The sequence below is a fragment of the Ictidomys tridecemlineatus genome, chromosome 10, assembly GCF_052094955.1.
Source record: "Ictidomys tridecemlineatus isolate mIctTri1 chromosome 10, mIctTri1.hap1, whole genome shotgun sequence".
Lineage (NCBI taxonomy): Eukaryota > Metazoa > Chordata > Mammalia > Rodentia > Sciuridae > Ictidomys > Ictidomys tridecemlineatus.
Genome location: NC_135486.1, coordinates 131,881,187 through 131,900,958, shown reverse-complemented (window position 1 = coordinate 131,900,958; position 19,772 = coordinate 131,881,187). Strand labels below are relative to the sequence as shown.

General features: G+C 43.3%; 1 protein-coding gene across 2 annotated transcripts; it reads right to left on the bottom strand.

The window, feature by feature from the left end:
- Nucleotides 1-2,497: 2,497 nt before the first annotated feature.
- Nucleotides 2,498-18,457, bottom strand: Gde1 (glycerophosphodiester phosphodiesterase 1). Of its 2 annotated transcripts, none has more exons than XM_005323709.5 (6): nucleotides 18,049-18,457; nucleotides 11,571-11,746; nucleotides 9,243-9,348; nucleotides 6,564-6,656; nucleotides 5,697-5,908; nucleotides 2,498-3,866 (listed from the first exon to the last, which is right to left on the bottom strand). In XM_005323709.5, exons 1-6 carry the CDS (start codon nucleotides 18,307-18,309, stop codon nucleotides 3,719-3,721), a joined length of 996 nt encoding a protein of 331 aa, XP_005323766.2. In that variant the 5' UTR covers nucleotides 18,310-18,457; the 3' UTR covers nucleotides 2,498-3,718. The 2 variants fall into 2 exon arrangements, with proteins under 2 accessions (XP_005323766.2, XP_021581105.1); XM_021725430.3 differs by having other exon boundaries at nucleotides 11,571-11,742; nucleotides 18,049-18,189.
- Between the last annotated feature and the right edge of the window lie 1,315 nt (nucleotides 18,458-19,772).

Genomic DNA, 19,772 nt, shown 5'->3' with positions numbered 1-19,772 from the left:
CCTCTGGGGGATGGGGGGAAGACCAATAGCACCATGAACTACAGACTAAGCCTTCAATACATGGGACTTTGTAGGGGTGCTTGATTCTAATCATAGAGCTTTTTCTGTGGCCATTTAATTAGAGAACCTCTGTGGTTTTTAGGATGAATAGGGAGAGCTTCTTTTGAGTTTATGCAGGATCTGATCCTTCAAGTGGCTGCCGTGAAAACCAGTTCATTTCTTATGAGGCAATGAGACATCGTGTGTGAAGTTCAATTATGAGGAGTGACTGAAGTAGCAAACAACTTGCATAGGTTTTTATAATCTTTGAATTGGTGGCAAGTGTTAAGAATTAAGCTCATGCCAAATCAACGTTACATTCTTATGCCACTTCTTGAGGAGGAAGTTCCAATTTGAAGCAATTTGAAATTGTATCATTTCCTTCAAAAGGCAGGCCAGTGCTTAAAAAAAGATGGATGATATCTTAGAATTAAGCTCATTGACAGGCACAATCTTTTAGTATTGGCAGCATTTAAGAGTACCTCCCTAATTTTTTAAAATTGGGACTTTTCCATAGCATTTACATCTGACCCAACTGCTAGACAGAACCAAAGACAGGTGTGGTCAGGTGGGGACACAAAAGTTCTGAATTACGACTAGTGCCTTAGCTGGCACATGGCTCATGCCTATAATCCCAGTGACTCAGGAGGCCGAGGCAAGGAGGATTGCAAGTTCAAGTCCAGCCTCAGCAATTTAGTGAGACCCTGCCTATAAATAAATAATAAATAAAGTTTTAAAAAGGACTGGGGATGTAGCTCAGTGGTAAAGCACCCTTGGGTTAAATCCCCTGTATCAAAAAGAAAAAGTAATGCCTTACACCCGTATTGTGTCAGGGTTCCTCCAAAACACCAGCGTGTGTTTTCCAACTTGGGGACCTCACTCTCAGGAAGATCCTAATCTGTGAGGTTAGGGATGGGGTCGGAGTCTGCATCTCTAACAAGTGCTGTGGGTCTGAGGGCCTCGCTCTGAGTTGTGCACATCTTTTTTTTTTCTTTATCTTCCTAGCAGTCCTGTTCTGCCAACATGTTTTTCAAAAACACTTCTACTTGCTTTTTTGGTTGAACCTCATCACATTGTCGCTGGGAGGCAACGGGCCAGGGCTGTGATTAGCATTTGACAGATGAGAACTTGGGCACACACACGGGGAAGTGCTGTGTCTAAGGTCTTACAGGGAGTTAGTGACAGAATGGAGGACTCCCTTGGATGGGTTTCTCTGGCTCCATGGTTCCCAGACTTGAGGGACCCTGGGAGAGAAGCTTACTAAAACACTAACCACTGGGCCACAAGCAGAGTTTCTGATGCTGGGCTGGGATTTGAGAATTTGCATTTCTAACACCCCCCCCCACCCACCAACATTGAATACTTTATCCCAGCTGATTCCCAACCTCTTCAGTGTCGTATTATTAAATTTTGAGTAGAAGAAATGGGGTCACTAGTCTTCAGTAACTTTGACCAAAGAAGTCCTATAACCTCACCCAGACGTGATCATCGGTGTCTGTGAGCAAGGGTCTCTGTGGTTGTTTGGAGCATGTCCATCACCCACACCCTGTCCTCGAAGCTCTGGTTTACCATCTTGTTGAAGCCCATTCCCAATTTAGGAAACTGGTAGGTGTAGCTTCACTGAGAAATTGTATCTGTTAAAAATACATCTGTGTGGGACAAATTCTTGCTGAAAAAATTGCAGATAACCAATCACCACAAACGAATATGATTACTATACAATGAAGTAGTAGATTTCACAAGCTGCTGTTTTTGTTAGCTACTTCTGCAGCCTCCTGGGGCTTACCAGGCAGCCCAATGAAGCAGCACAGGATGTGAGCTCCACCTGCATTGATTTTCTCTTGGAAAGAATACTACCATGTTTTTGGCCGGCCCCTCCTTGATTATACTGAACCATGAATCTTATCTACAACCCTGAATTTTTGTCTAACTATTCCCAGTTTCCCTGAGGAAGCTTCCACTTGGATATATTCCATAACGCATTCCTTCAACAAACGTTTATTGAGCATTTATTATATGACTGACCCTATAAGAGGTGCTGGCAATGATTTAAGATATTTCTCAGTTTTGAGTCCCTGCTATGAGCCAGAGATGATAATAAACAAGGGGTAGAATGTGAGCTGTGGCCGGGTGCAGTGGCACATGCCCATAACCCCAGCCATTTGGGAGGCTGAGACAGGAGGATCACAAGTTCAAAGTCAACCTCAGCAACTTCATGAGACCCTAAGCAACTTAGACCCCGTCTCAAAAAAAAAAAGTGATTTCTGGAATTAGATCATCTGGGTTTGCGTCCCGACATTCATCACTGCTCTCTGTGACTTTAGGCAAGTTACTGAACTTCCCTGTGCTCTGGTTTCTTTTACTGTGAAATGTGATTACAGTGATACCTACAGGTCAGTTTCGTTGCCAAGAGTAAATACACAGGAAACAGATCCAATACATGGTAGGCAGTCAGTGGTTATTATCAAGCATTTACATGCACTCATTTAATCATGAGGAGGTACTCTACATACTACCCCCCTATGTTACAGATGAATTAACCTGGCCCATATCAGACTTGGCTTTCTCTGATCATAAATTCTATTATTTTTTAACTCTGTATTAAGCCTGCCAAGGAAGTGTTTAGCAGTACTTATTAATGTCTTCATTGTTTATTCACATCCCTGGATATTCTTGTGGGAAAGAGCCGTGACCTGGAGTCAGACCTCCCTGGATTTGAATCCCCAACTGAACTGTGGACCCGGAGACCTTGGGAAAGTGCCTCAGTTTCCTCATCAGTAAAACGAGAATAATAACACTTCTATAATCTTTGTGAGGGTTCAATGTCAGGCATGTTAAAACCCTGGCACTGTTCCTGGCCTATAATAAACAAGAAATTTCGGGTATCAGGGGATGGATCTTGGCTACATCACCAGCTGTGAGGTTCTGAGGCTGCCCTCCTTGTGCACAAATTTTGGTATTTTCATTTGTACAATACGGATAAGCCTAGAGGTTCCTGGGAGCTGCCTCCTGCACCTCCACAGCGCACCTCTGCCCCCTGGTGGTTTGCAGCTCTCATTCAAGACGCTGTCAGATTCCTCCCGTTGCTTCCAAGGCTTCTCTCCCTGTGGCTGCTGCACACTGAAGCCTCACCTGAGCGGCTTCCCCAAGTTCCTCAGGGCCTCAGAACGTGATGCTGGCTACACAGTTTTCCTCTTGTGCTCCTTTTAATGACTTTATTAGTATGGTCACAAGTTTGACATCTAGAGCACACTGTTAACAGAGCTGAATACAAATATTTCAAGTAAGTCAATTACTTAGATGTGGCAAGTTTTAAAATGTCAACTCCAAGTGATCATGCAAGTCCCATGCACTACGTCTGAATCCCGACCGCACAACTCGTCTTGTGCTTATCCTGACTGGGTCTGGGTGTGGGCCTCAGCTGGGTCGGGGCGGGGCTGCTGTGCCTTTTTTCAGATCCAGATTTTCAAGAGCGACAGTGTTGAACTTGGGTATTCCATGGAGCATGGCAACACCAGGGTTTAATTTGTTCAGGTAAATATGTAATCACCCACTATTGCTTGCCCTGTTGCTTGGCCACCTGATCCCCCAGGGCTTGGGCTAGCACAAAGGGTATTTGGATCTCCCTGCATGAGGCCGACAGGCAGTTTCTGAACCTGTGTTTCCCCAGGATAAAAGTCTAGACCTGCGGGGGACAGTCTTCCAACATGCTATCGGTGATGTAGCTGGAACCAAGGTGGGATTCGTAGTAATTTTTTTCATCAAAGGTATTGACAGTCCAACCAACGACCTGGATTCCTTTAGCTGACCACTTCCTCAAATAGTCCCTGAAGAACAAGAAAAACCAATCCTGTTAGACATTCATTGAGTGCAAACAGTGCCCAGAAAGAACTGCCGGCTGGCTCTGCACTTCCACCGCTACAGGGGCCCACTGATGACTCCCCCTTCCCAACAAATGCTCTCGACACAGCCACCGCAGGCCAGATGGGGCGTGGTCCCTGCCTCACCTCATGCCACCCTGCCTGTCTTTTCTGTATTGCAAAATATTGCTTCCCTCTCCGTTCCTGGAAAGACCGTGCTTCTCCTGCCCAGTCCCCTCTCACCCAGCAGCTCTTAGCTTAGCCGGGCTGCATCCTGAGATAGAAGCTTTCCCTCCTTCCTTTCTTCTTTTCGTTTTGTGAACATAACTTTGTTTCCACCCCACTCTCTTTTAAATATTTTTAAAAACATTTGACTAACTATAGAATTATTTAAAATGCATGGACTTTTCTCTGTGGAAAGGTCACAGTGAAAAAGGTAACGGTCAAAAAAAGATAAAGCTGGCTTGGGAGGCTGAGGCAGGAGGATCGCGAGTTCAAAGCCAGACCCAGCAACAGCAAGGTGCTAAGCAACTCAGTGAGACCTTGTATCTAAATAAAATACAAAATAGGGCCAGGGACATGGCTCAATGGTTAAGCGCCCCAGAGTTCAATCCCTGGAGCCACTCTCTACCAAAAAAAGAAAGAGATAAAGCAGAGACTGGCTTTGATGAAAACCAGGCAGCAGACCTTCAAATAGCAAGTTTCCCCCGGCACCCACCTGCCCGAAACCAAGATAACAACCCCACAAAGACCCTGTGTAAATCCCTCAGAGGCTCCATGGGAGGTGGACACAGGTGTGACCATCCACCCTCCAGCATGCCAGCTTGTTGGGGTTTTGTTTTAGTTTTAAGTGGACGCAATTTCTTTATTTTACATTTACGTGGTGTTGAGGATCATCGAACCCAGCGCCTTGTGCATGCCAGGTGAGTGTGCTACCGCTGAGCCCCAGCCCCAGCTTGTTGTTAATAAGAGACCAGGGCTTTGTTTCTTCACTGCGTCTTCAGCTTCTTAATAGAGCTCCTTGTAATACTCCAGGCAATAACCACATATTGACTGAACACTGCATGCTTCAAACCACATGACACTTACAACTCTAATTAGGAAAGACACAGCTTGAAAACTGCCAAAAGAAAGATTCTGAGACTGCTGGCTGTTTAGGTAATGTCTCTTGGCAGAGATGGGGTGGAGCCTATAGGGTTTGAGGGAGCCTGAAAGAACCTGAGAGGAGGAATAGGGCTGGGACTCACAGGATGTCTTTGCTATGGCTCTGCCCTGGATCCTGGATTCATTTTAACAGGGAGCCAATTCAGAAAGCACGCAATCCCTCTTTTACCATAGTTTTCATTTTTTTCTTTAAGATGCGCTAAAAAGCCATGACTATCTGGTCAACCTTTTTTTTTTGGGGGGGTGGCATAGCAGAGATTGAACTCAGAGACACTTTACCACTGAGCTACATCCACAACTTCCTATTTATAATTTTGAGAAAAGGTTTTGCTAAGTTGCCTAGGGCCTTACTAAGTTGCTGAGGCTGGCTTTGAACTTGTGATCCTCCTGCCTCAGCCTCCTGAATTGCTGGGGTTACAGGCCTGCGCCACCATGTCCAGCTCGACCCGTTTTGAATGAGTGAGATATACCTGAACTTTTCCCTCCTGTGGAGCTGGTGCCTCCCAGTTTCACAGAGATACAGTGGCCTGGTGGGTCCAAACCAATCCAGGATGTCCACTTCCTTAATCCTTCCATCCCAGAAAGAGCATTCAGGAAATGTGTCAGGAGAAGATAAAAAGCTTCCCAACTTACGGAGATACAAAATCCTTCTGCATGAGGAAAGCAGAAATCCCACACAGGTACCACAGGATGTTATGCATGCTCCAATCGAGCAAAATGTCCATTACTACAAACAGGAACTGCTTAAAGACACCACTGTAGCGTGGTTTCCCATCCTCTGTGTGGCTCAGGCTCCAAGGTCTGTGAGTTAAAGCTGTTATTACATTCTGATCCGTTTGTCTCATCTGAAATGAATTTCGTAAAATAAAATAATTATGTCTTAAGTCTAAAACTTCTCAGTTTAAATTTAGCCAAAGTTCTCATTCTGATGAGGTGGCCAAGGTAGCCTGTCCACTTTCTAAGTTCTCTGTCATAAACCCTTTGAGGAAATGCACGTAAATGTATGCACTGGATGTGTAGAATACACAAGAGCCCTTTCCCAAAGAACCGTAATCCTACCTTTACCATGAAAAATCACAATGGCAGGATAAATATTCAGAAGGTCAAAAAAATAAGCTTTTAATGGATTCCTGATTCTCATTTCTGGCCAGAGATAATCAGCACTCAATTAGGATGGACCCATGGTCCGTTAGCTCTGATCCTTTCTCCTGAGAAGAGCTGTGGGGAGGCGAGAAGGTGTGAGGAGAAAGGGGTTGTGAGGAGCGAGCGGATGGGGGAGCGAAGCGGGAAGGAGAGTGGGTGGAGGCCTTCCCCTGTGCTCCCCGGCCCCTCTGCAGAATGCCTCAGACAGTTTAAAGGCCTCTGTGACCAAGGAAGTTTGGGAACAGTGCTCCCAACAGCTGGAAGCCCTGGGCATGCTGATGATGGCTTGCACCAGCCCAGGCTCTTCTCTGATTGTTGGGTAATGCACTAACGCACAAGAACAACTCGGAATTTTACCTTATAGATAACTTCTGGCAAGAATGAGGAGACCATACTATTATTATACAGCTGTGGATATTCCATATATATTTTCTTTAGAGCATCAGTGGCCTGTAAAATAGAGAGATTCATATATTTAAAATCTATTCAAATGTGACAGCCCAGTCAATCACCATCGACGTGTAAAGCACAGCCCTGCTGCATAAACGAGGAGTCTGCCAATATCAAATGGAGATGCTCAAAGTGCTGGTTGCTTCTACTCCCCACGCAAACAAACGCACACCAGTCAGACCAGGAAGCAGCCAGGGCGGCTGCTCTCCCTCTGGGTGGGAGGCTCGACTCTGTGTCATGTTTTGGAAGGTGGCAGGTTGGAGGCTAGAGGGTGGAATCAAATTTTTAAAATTCTTTCCTTGTACCCTGTTTTCAGTACTAGAAACAGTCCCTTTTTTGGGGGAGAGGGGGGTGGGTACCAGGGATTGAACTCGGGGCACTCCACTAAGCCACACCCCCATCCCTATTTTGGATTTTATTTAGAGACAGGGCCCTCACTGAGTTGCTAAGCGCCTTGCCTTTGCTGAGGCTGGCTTTGAACTCGCGACCCTCCTGTCTCAGCCTCCAGAGTCGCTGGGATTACAGGTGTGTGCTAGTACGCCCAGCTAGGAACAGCCCTTTTACGCCCACAATTTAGCGCCCTCTGTCTCTTCTAGATGAAGTCTGAGCCAACAGGCTGGGAACTACAGAGAGTAGATCTGCTCAGTCAGGGGGCTGAGAGGACCTGTCACCCATCACCACTATGGAGGGATGAGAGGGGACTGGGAACAGATGGAGGTATTCCAACCCCCCTAAACAGCAGATGTTTTAAAAAAAATAAACTTCTTTCTGTGGTAATCTAGCTATTAAATGGGGAAGAAAGGATAGAATTTGGATACTGACATCACGTAGCCCCTAGGGTTACAAGGGCAGCTGACATGACCAGGGTCCGCCAGGCTCACGGCTGCTGCATCACAATGCTACATCCTGCTGATTTCTGGAATGTGGCACACGGCCACAGGGACTATAAGCAACAAATGTCTTCCCCTCAAAATGAGGAAAAGAGTCTGCTCTTTCACATCATGCCTCTCCCTCACTAACGAGCCCAAGCGCGAGCTGCAGGACCACAGTTGGTCTCCTGCTCTGAACTAACACATGCTCTTTGCCTACTCTACTCATTGGCTGCTCTCTCCAACCCTATACGTAATTTCTTTTATTATTCCCATTTGTTCATGAGGAAACTGAAGCTGTCAAGGTTGAAGTTACCTTGTAGCAAGTACACAGCTTGCTACACGACCCCAAAGCCATGATCTAGGCTACTAGGTTTCACCAGTAGCAACTTCCTACCAATTTGGTGATGGAGATCACTGTGTTCTAACCAGTCCTGGTGAACACCTGTGAGCCCCCTTCCAGAAAACTCAAGAAGGTGGATGTTTTTCTAAAATTTTCAATTATTTATTTTTTATTATTGTCAGAGAATAAGCATGGTAATAAGTTCACTCTGGCTAAAATGTGGGACCTACTAGATTGCCAAATGTGGACAACACCATAAATAAAGCCTGATGTGCTCATTAAAGACACATGTTCCTTGAGGTTGAGGGCGAGCATGCTTAGCTTGTGGGAGGCCCGGCATTCAACCCCCAGCGCCAAAAAGACTTTCCCAATTCCACACAAGACACTTTCAGAATCCCTTCTGTAGACTGGGTGGCCCAGTCTATTTTTCAATAGGTATTCGAGCTGATCCTGACACAGATCAACTCGGAAACTTGGACATACACAAGTATAAGTTTATCAGAATAGTAAATTAGTTATAACACTTTCCTTTTTCTTCAAAAATAGGAGTTTACTGTAATCTACACCTTGGGCTCATATTTCAGGCTTTAATACCTAGTTTATTTCCTGAGACTAGAAAAAAAATTTTTTTTGCATAATCAGAACTCTACATCAGTTGATGACCATTACTGATTATAAATATTGCTAAGGGAAAAATACTCCAAGTTGCTGAAATGGGGAAAAAGTATATATATTTGAAAAGTTGGTTGAGAACAAATGTAATTAGAATCATATCTTCATCGATTTCTATTGCAATATATTTTTTATGAGTAGAAGCATATATTTTCTAATTATAAAAAAATTTTATTTAGGAATGTCATACACATTTGAAGAAAATGTGGTAATTTTCTGAAAGATTCAGAATAAAGGTATTGTGTCCAACTACAACTAAAAAAAGCTTATGGTAGCTAACGGAATACGTTCCTTTTACATAGATTGTCCCTCTGTAACATTACAGTTTTGTCAAAACTGTACACAACAGAAATGATACAGAGGGACACATCTATGTAAAAGGAATGTATTCTGTTAGCTACCATAAGCTTTAAACTCAGGAGTTTATTTTCATTAAGCAAATATAATTTGTAAAAAATGAGAGAAAAGAATAACAAAATAAATAGCTAATTTTGGAAATGCCTAGCAATTAACTTTTTTTTAATATTTATTTTTTTTAGTTGTAGTTGGACACAATACCTTTATTCTATTCATTTATTTTTATGTGGTGCTGAGGATCGAACCCAGGGCCCCGCGCATGCTAGGCGAGCACTCTACCGCTGAGCCACAATCTCAGCCCCTTAACTGTGTTTTTAACAAGGAAAAGTCCATGAATAAACATACCATACTTGCATGGCCTTTGACATCAAAGAAGATTGTGAGGTTGTAGTGCAGGCACTCGGCCACGGCTTCCCTCAAGGTAGGGATCTTTTCATTAGGGAAATCATTCCTGAGAGAGAGGGAAGAGGATCGAGCATTGCAGGAAGAGAAGGAGAGGAACAGCCATTTTGCAAATGTCTCTCAAACAAAAGGAAAGAGCGCCCCCCTCCCCAGCTTCCCCTTGCAGACCACCCCAGAGCCAAGGGTGATTCACTGCAGGTACTTGAACTAAGTTTCGGATATTCTTGATCAAATAACAGCAACAAAAATTATGTAATATTTAGGAAACACTAAATTTCTACTGTAACTCTACTTGTCAAAGGAGAGCTCAGGGATTTAATTTTAAGTAAATCTCCCTAATAGAACCTTATGCAGAAGAAATTCCTGAAAATACATAACTCTATTAACTATACTACTTACTATACATTTAGTCAACTGAAACTGTTTAAAATAATTTTGTAATACATGATTTTCTGATACAGAAAATTAAGATTAAGAGCCCGACATATAAGAAATTTGCTCTTCCTCTCATTTCACTCTACATAAAGATAGATTTGAATTTGATGTTTCTTAGGCCGGTCTTGGTTTCCACGCCCACCTCTCAGGACATCCACACTGAGTTCGATTCTAGAGAAGAAACCTGTGTTTCCTGGAGGTCCACAGCTAATGATTTCATCTGGAGTCAAAAGAAAATGCCACCTGCTCTAGTTGTGGATCCAAGATTGGTTGTGTTGAAGAGAACAAGATAGTATATTGACTTTGATGTGATACCTTCTTAAATGACTTTTAAAGGTGATGCTGACCCTAAGCTATTTTTTGCTTTGAAACTGACATCTGATTAGCTTCAGTGTTGTTGAACTATTAAAAACATCCTTCCCCTTATACATAGCAGAGCAACAAAATATTGGGTGACAGTAAAGAGCAATTCTAGTGGCCTGGATTCTGCATGTTCAGATGTGATCAATATTCTTTCCAGCTTACACTATGATTTTCTTTAGCTGCCTTTAGCTTCTTTCTGGTCCTAGAAAAATAAGGTCAGAATCACCTTTTATGGAGGACTATAAATTCCTCAGTTGATAGATCAAATACTCAATATTCAAGGAGTATTGATTATCCTCCAAGAATTGGTATTATATGCAAATCAGCGAGCATACATTTTTCATTATTACAAAGAAGACAAGAGGAGGAATTTAAATAACCACATTCTAAAGTAAATTACCCAGTACTACGACTCTAAGGATAGGTGAAACTGTTAATAGAGGGAAGGTTACAGGCTTGTGTGACTTAAGAAGTGTTTCATTGAAGTTAATAATTGAAGGATGTGGATGTTCATCTCCCCCAAGGAATATTCCAAATATAGTAGTTATTTGATCACAGAGCTGTTTACTTGTAGAAACTTACAGGACTAGATCTGATATATGTGCTTTTGGAAGCTATGAGCTTAAATGTAACAAGAGGGGATCAAATTAAACATCTGAAAGTACTTTCAGCCTTATGGGGTTGAGAAACTGGGGGGCAACCAGAAATGACACAGTATGGCAGATTCTTCTTGGACTGGAAATTGAGATAGGCAGACTCTAATCTTGGCTTCTTTATGTATTAGTTATTTGCCCTTGAGTAAGTCATTTAACTTTTCTGGGATTATCTCTAAGAGCAGGATTAATCTAGACTTCTGACTCTTTTAAGTTTAAATTTATACCTTAATTGAAAAATTCGTTTCTCAGCTGTATTAGCCATACGTGGTGTTCAGTAGCCACATGTGGCTACTATATTGGACAAAGTCAATAGAGAATACTTTCATTGTTTGCAGAAAGTTCTAAACAGCCCTATTTTGAATGATTTCTAGGGTACGTTTTATACCTTAAATTTTATGACACCTCAGGGGTTGCTTATAAGGATCTGAAGAGTTTAAAGGGCTAGGTCAAATAGGGATGTTATTTGAAAGTCAGAGAGCACATGATTTGTTCCCTGGTACACTCGGAGACAAGGAGACTGACAAGCAACTTCTTTCAGCCTCATGATTCTGTAATTAAAGTCACAGTACAAACTGTTGTTAGTGACTAAACTGAGTATTATCTTGAGAGTAATTCCAAGGTCAAATTTGGCCTCAGTGGGAAAGATTAAAAATATACATGACATATTTCTGTTGTTCCTGGTGCCTGCTTATTGCTTGGGAAACCTGAATACAGTTCAAAACAACTCTCCTGAATAGAAGATGCAATTAGGAAGTGCCAGTGTCTAGCTGTGCTCTCCAACAAAGGACAGAAGAGTAAGTGACAATAAATTACTTACCTAAGTCTATGGTTGGCTGCAGGGTTAAGTTTCCTAATTTGTTCAAACGTCAAATCACACAATCGGCCAGTCCCATCTGTCGTCCGATCCACAGTGTTGTCGTGCATCAGGACAGGAATCCCATCGGAGGTGAACTCAATGTCCAGCTCCACACCTGTCGCTCCATTCTTAGCTGCCTTAACGAAAACATCAACAATGTCAACGTCCAGTGCTTGCAGACATCACTTTGCACAACTCACAAGACCATCAGGGCTGGCTAAATGGATGGCTGTCCTTGCTTACTCCTGTCCCTTCCCCTTCCAAAGGGCAGCCCGGGCACATTTCTGATTTCCGGGATGCTAACCTCACCTCAACTCTTACACTATGGGGTTCCTGAAAAAAAAAAAAATCTCACTTTCCCCACTCTTCCTACTGTCACAGTGACAGATGGGGAGACTTGGGACAAGTTTTCCTTGGATGCTTTTAACTACTGGGTCATCAATGGCTTAAAATATTTAAACAAATTCCACTGTTTACCTACACACTCTGCTGGTACAGTACTGAGCACTCCCCGGTGCTTGTTATTAGTCAGATATCTCACTACTGTGGCCTCAACAAGATGAGTCAGGTTTTTGTGGCTTAACTCCATCCTTGATAAGAGGAACACCAAGCCGGCATCTGGAGGAAACTACATATTAACTTATGTCTGCAGCACTGGCTTTTGGTAAGTCTGATAAAGTATATCAGCATTTATCCAAAGAGAGAATTTAGGGCCAGAACTGCAGCTCAGTGGTAGAGCATCTGCCTAACATGCACAAGGCCCTCGGTTCAATCCTTGGCACCACAAAAATAAATAAGTTTAAACACATAAAAAGAATTTGAACATTAAATTTGAGACACATTATCTAGTGTTTGCTTCCTTGGCTTCCTCATAATGAAAATGTGAAATGTTTTCATTAAAAAAAAGTAGTTAAGTGTGGGGGGCTGCCCTGCCTGTGAGCTAGGCATCCCCTCTCAGCCTTGAGTAAAGGGGGTGTTGTTCTGACATCGCTGTGCGAAGCAAGTGGCCTTCACCTTCACTGCACAGAGAAGTCTGCTTCAGCTCTGGACTTGAGCCTTACCCAATGGGATTGGGCAACCCCCCTTGAAACCTTATCCCCTGCCTTATTTGGTGTAGAATATTCTATCGAATTCCTTTGTTGTCTTTTCCCTATAAATAAGTCGATTCTGGGTACACTTGCTCTCTTGCCTTCCAGGGTGCAAGAGGACCCTTGAGGTGGCAGAGCAGTCCTGCCCTCGATGGGAAAATTACTTCAGTGTCCTGTGCTTCTCACCTTTTCTTAGCTTAATGTTGCAGCCAGCTCTTTTGAACCTAGCTCATCTGGTCAGCACCGTCGGTGGTGAGATTTAAGTCAGAGTTTACTGTACACATACATAGTTTATGTACAAATGTTAAAGGAAAACTAAAAAAAAAATGATAGATTTATTAGGCCCATCCCCCCCTTGGTGATACTGGGGATCAAACCCAGGGCCTCACATGTGCTGGGCCAGTGTTCTACCCCTGAGCCACACCTCCAGCCTTTATTGAGCCAGGTACTATTCTAAGTGCTTTAAATGTATTAGCTCATTTGATCCTCAAAACCCAGCATTTCACAGATGAGGAAACTGAGACAAAGAAAGATTCAGAAATCGGCACAGGTAACCAGCTGGAATGTGGCTGAGGCCGCACTCTGGCCCAGTAGGCCTTTCCACCAATATCACAGATAAGAGCTAAATTTCTCCTCTCCACTCTCCTCCCTTCCTTTCCAGTAGTAACAATTATCTTAAGTTGGTATGTATCATTCTTAATCACTCCCTTTGTATATTTTATACAAAGTATCTTTGTGTATTTACTAGATACTTAAGAGCCCATAAATACCAGGCAGCACTGAGGGAATACACAGTAAACCTTCCATGAGTAGCTACTGCTATTTACTGTGACCTCTTAAACAAGGTTTTAAAAGAAATTTGGACAAATTTATCAAACATGTTCTTTACAGATTTTTCTACCTTATTTAAATTTTTTTCTATCCCCACGTTATAGATTCTTCTAAGCTTCAAAATTAGATTTTCACATACATGTCTTTTCTGAGTTTATTAAAAACCAAAACAAAAGCTCAATAAAAGAAATATCACATTAGAGTTTCTGAGACCAGAACTTTCTAGTGACTACATTTAACTTTTTTTTTTAACCAATACTTTTGTTATTCCAGTTAAACAGATAAAATGATGAACACTTGGCTCTAAGTCACATATTAATAATCCTTCATGGGCTGGGGATGTGGCTCAAGCGGTAGCGCGCTCGCCTGGCATGCGTGCGGCCCAGGTTCGACCCTCAGGGCCCGGGTTCGATCCTCAGCACCACATACAAACAAAGATGTTGTGTCGGCCAAAAACTAAAAATTAAATATTAAAATTCTCTCTCTCTCTCTCTCTGTCCCTCTCTCAAACCTTTAAAAAAAATAATAATATTTCATTCTCACCTTTTTATTTATCTATAGAAATTTACATTATCATTTTTTTTCTTTTAGCCATACAAATTTCACACAAACTAGTTTTAAACTGTATAGTTTAATTATAATACACTAATAATAGTGGCTGCTTTGAGGCAGAGGCAGGGGAGGGCATTGACTTCACAGGGGGCACAAAGGAGTATTTTGGAAAATGTATTAGAGGGATGATTGATTACTAGGGTGTAGATACTTATCAAAATCTACCAATATACTACTTTTATTGTATATAAATTACACTTCAATAAAGCTGATTGAAAAGCATGTTCATTACATTCAAATGGCTATTAAAATTTTCACTGTTTCATTACAAAGTACCTTTTAAATATTCATCCCTCTAACTTAATACACAGAAATAATTTACTCAGTGCTTTTGACAGTGGAGGAAATCCTAGATTCTACTACCAGAAATAAAAAGTGGAACAGTTTTTTTTCCACAGATTTCCCAACCTGATCAAGTTCAGAGTTGCCAGCCTTTATTTCTTAACTTTGAAAATTTTTTTACATACCTTATAATTCACCCATTTAAAGTGCACAAATCAATTTTTTAGTATATTTGCAGAGTTGTACAACCATTATTTACCATGATAATTTTTAAACATTTTCAATGCTTTCAAAAAGAAACTCCAAACCCATGAGCAGTTAGTCTGAATGTCTCCTATTGTCCACCACTGAGCAACTGATTTTCCCCCTGTCTCCATAGATGTGACAATAGGGACACTTTATTTAATTGAATTCTATAATATGTAGGCTTTTTTTTTTTTTTTTTTGGTACTGAAGATTGAACCTACAGGCACTTAAACACTGAGCCCCATCCTCAACCCTTTTTTTTTTTTATATTTTATTTAGAGACAGGGTCTCACTGAGTTGCTTAGGGCCTTGCTACATTGCTAAGGCTGGCTTTGAACTTGAGATTCTCCTGCCTCAGCCTCCCTATGAAGATCGGATGCTGGTATGAAAGAATGATGCTCGGGCCTCACTGGCCTTCTGGTAACTAGAATGAGAGCTAGAAAATATGCTGCAGAACCAGATGTTCCATGATCACAAACCGAATAGCTGTGTTAGCTATATTAACCCCCCGAAGGCCATCCCTTCCACACACATCTCTTGTTATATGAGACAGTAAGTCCCCTTACTGTTAGGAAGTTTGGGGCTGAGAGTGTAGCACAATGTTAGGACACTTGCCTTCTATGTATAAGGCCCTGGGTTCTATCCCCAGCCATCACACACACACACACAGGACTTTATCTAATTGCAAGAGGAAACCACTGGATGATTTTTAATAAAGATAGGTTATAATCTGATTTATACTTTTAAAGTTGCATTTTGGCCCCCATGTGGAGAATGGACTGTGGGTATAATCTCACTCCTCTGCCACTGATTTTAAATAGTGTATGTTATTTGGAATATATTCATTTCACATTTATAAAGTTTCCTTTCTATATCTAGTTTATGACCTATTAAATTCTAGCACTGTCAGAATGTCTGATTTTTCATATAGTAAAATATTTCAGAATATAAATTATGAGCTGCAAATATACAAAGAGATGAAGAACAGAAGAACAAAAAGCAAACTTCAAGGGACATAAGCTGTATATTTCTTTTTAAGTCAATACGGAGGACACAGTTTCATCTTTTATAGTCTTCATTTGCAGTTAAATATTGTTAAGACTAAAAAGTTCTTTGATAATGACCTTATACTCTAGTAAGCTGAATTACCACATCTCATTTCCTTTTAAGACCAGCAATCAATTTGGCAAAATGTTCATTGTCATTATAATATTACATAAAGATGTGCTCAACATAGACATATAAGACATGAATAGAATTCAGCTGTGATTCTCTTGCAACACAACAGGATATGGAACCTTGTGTTTGTGTATTTCACAAACACGCTTCCTTGTTCATTTAATATGACTGACATACAGGCAAACACATTCTTGACCACACCCCCACATCCACCAGTAAACACTTATGAATGCCTCTGTACTCAGTTAAAACTGAGATAGCCTTTAATATAACTTACGGAAAGTTAAGGTGAAATGGAAGCCAATGAAAATTATGTGTTTTTTTCTTCCATAGTAATTTGTCATTTTTCTTTTCACAACAATATACCCCCTCCAATATTCCTTCACTGACCTTTTTGAGTTTATGTACATTCATCAATATCTTTACATTTACTTTTAAAAAGAGGCTGGAAAAGCTGCCCTCACTGTCTCCCAGCAGAAAGAAAGAAGCCAGGGGAGAGACACATAAGAGAAGTTTAACTTGATTATACACAAAAACTCAGATGCCCTCTACTAACGAAGAGGTTGCCCCTTTGCTCCGTTTTAAAGAATCAAGTCATCTTGGATTCTAGGCATCAATACCTTACATTAGTGGAAGTCTTACTAGGCCTTACCATATGTGGATTAGCTCACTGAATCCTCAGATCCTACTTGGTAGACTCCATTATTACTCCCATTTAACAGATGGAGAAACTGAGGTCTGCCCCAGGGTGCCTGCTTGTTACTCCCTAGTCACCACCCGTGGGTGATAAGTAACATCAGACTTGTTTACGAACTCTAACATTCCCCTGGCAAAATACCAGGTGTTATTTTGACTTGTTTACAGACCTTAACAAGTAACCTCTCATTACACAACAGTTTCTGACTCTAGCTGAATGAAGAAAGCCTGTCAGAAAGTCCATGCTTTATATACTGGAGCACATTCCAATCTACGACAGAGAACACTGGGACTTGGAATCAGAAGGCTGAATTCTAGAAGGAGCTGTGTGTTTGAGACAGTTTTCCCACCTCTTCAATGTTAAAATAATATCTCAAAGAAACAAGAAGATCAGACATACACTTGTCCCTTGGTATGGGGGGAATTCATTCTAGGACTGCCCATAGATATATCTGCATATGTCTTACAGATGTTCTCCCAAATACTTTAAATCATCTCTAAATTGCTTATAATACGTGATGCAACCTAAAAGCTATGTAAATGGTTATAATCTAATGTTCACTACAGATGCAATAAAAAAAATTGTTTTTGAATCCAGGGATTCAAAACCCACAAATATGAGTACAGACTGCATTTACACAGATGCAAAAGTGCTTAATCCACTGAAAAAATCCCTCTTATTATGAAGTTAGGAGATTGCCAAGATCTGGGAGCTACCATGATTCTCAGGAGTGCCTTGTGGAAAAGGGAAGCAAAAATTGACCCGGAGTCCGGGAGTCCAGGTGCCAAGTTGGTGTCACTGTAAATATGTGTGTCTGGAGAGAAAGGTGACAAGGAAAACGACCCAGGTTAATTTAGAGGCCAAGCAAAGACATCTCTTGAGAAGAGTGATCCACTTAGATTAGCCTCATTTACTGATCAAGATCGTATTAGACCTGGTCCATTTCCTCCTTCAATTCACGCACCGGATTTTATTGTTCCTTTAAGTCAGACCACATACTGGCGCCTCTGTCACTTTAACATTCCAATGTCATTCTCATCTCAGGACCTTTTACCTTGCGATTTCCTTTTCTTGGAGCACATTATTTCCACCCTCCTTGGCTGACTCTTTCTCCTGGTTCTGGATTCAGTTCAACTCTCACTTCTTTTTGAGAGGATTTCTCTAATACTCCCTCCCAGTCATTCTCTAATCTCAGCACACTGCTACTTAATTGCACTTTTTCACTCTCTTAAAGTATCTCCTGTGTGAGTCTTTTCCCCTAAGCTGATAGAAGCCCAGGGAAAGCGGGGACCCTTTCCGCAGGGCGCGCAGGGGCCAGGTAAATAACTGCGGGGTTCTGTGAAGACCCGGGGCCCGAGGCTGCCCGGCGTGGGGGGGGGGGTGGTCCAGGGGCGCTGCAATGCACCCGGGGTGGGCGACCGGGAGAGGACCCCGGGGAGCTCGCAAGGACGTGGACAGGCCGGGCTCCAGGAGGGCCGAGGGGCGCGAGGCGTGGGGGGCTCACCTGCCGAATGGCCGCCAGCGTGTTCTCGGGCGCGTCGTGGCTGCCGCCGCGGTGGGCGATGGCGGAGATGCGGTCCCGGGGCTTGAGCACCTGCAGGGCCCTGTCGGACGGCACCTGCTCAAAGCTGAAGAAGCGCAGCAGGACGAAGAGGCTGCCGGTGAGGAGGCAGGCATTGAAGGGGCTGCGCGTCACCAGCAGCAGCAGCAGCAGCAGGAAGGAGAAGGGGCCCAGGAGGCCCCCCTGGTCCTCCCACAGCCACATGCCGGCGCCCGCACCGGCACGGACGGGAAGCCCGGACCCGCCGGGCTCCTGGAACCCGACGGCGAGAAGCGACCCGGAGAGGCCAAGGCACTGGCCGCAGCGAGCACCCTCCGACCGGACCAGCGCCGCACAATGGCGGCGGAAGACACCTCCAGGGAGGGAGCCCGCGGCCCAGCCAATCAGCGGCCGGGATCTCCAGCGCTAGGGGGCGGAGCCGCTGCCATGGCAACGGGGCGGGCCCAGGCCCCAGGCTCGGGTTCCAAGGCGCCTTGGGCTCTCCCGGGTCGGGACTTCGGCCCCCACCCCCGCCCTCAGACACCTGAGGCGGGGAGGGGCGGGGGAGGGGGGAAGAAGGCCAAAGATCGGAGTCTGCCCTCCAGGAAAGTGAAGTTCTGGGAACCGCGAAGGGGCGGGACGCTGAGCGTATTTTGAATTCGAAATCTGTCAAACAGCGGTCCACGTGCTGTGAAATGGACTGACAGGGAGCTCTGACTGGATGGGCACCCGCCGGGGTTGAGGTGGGGGCGGGTGGCGAGAGGTAAAGGTGTCACCAAGTACAGCCAACATTTGCAGAACACTTACCGCGTTCCAGGTACCGCGCTAGCAAACACGGCGTATCTCAGAGCTCTGGCCACGCCCTCAGTAAGTAGGTATTGTTATCTCAGTTGACTCGTTTCGGTCGCCTCCAGGAGGGTCTTCCGGAGCAGTAAGGAATGAAAGAGCCAAAGGAGGCACCATCCGATCAATACCTGGAAGGCGTTTCAATATTGTTTTACGGTTGAGGACACCGAGGAGAGGTAAAGGGAAGTTAGCGGTTAATGGGCAGGTCAGCTCAGGGGTGTTATCAAGTCTTCCAGTGACTGGTGACCTTTCCACTCTTCCTCCAGCTCCTAATCTTATTCCTCTCTCCCCTATGGAAAGCTGACGTACGGGGCCCTGACGCCAGAGTGATCTCATTTGTGCCTCACAATCACACTTGTTATAGGCACTTTTAAAATCCGCATTTTTACCTACGCAAAAATAGGTACCCGAAGGAGAATCAATTAAGAGAGCCAAATTAGAGAATGGAAATAGGACCACTAAATCATCCTTTGGAAAGTTGGTAACATGATTAAGTTTGGAAAAGATTCGGGGCTTTTGCTGCCACTTTGAACCTGTTACCTTTCCTCCTGGACGAATTTTCCCACTGATTTGCAAAAGAGGCACAGATGTATTAAGGCTTGGAGCTGGCATCTAGGATTCAGCAAATTTTTTATTTACAGAGAAAACATTCACAGTTTGGTGAATGTTGTTTCCCAACGACCACACGGGAAGAGATCATCTCTACACAGATGAATAAAAAATGGCAGCTAAGGAACATGCTGGGGGTCTTGAAACCCGGAGAAGCGTTCCTATCCTAACGAGTTTTAATATGCGCTACCTTGCAACGAAAACTACGTTTCCCAGCGTGCATCTCTCTCGTC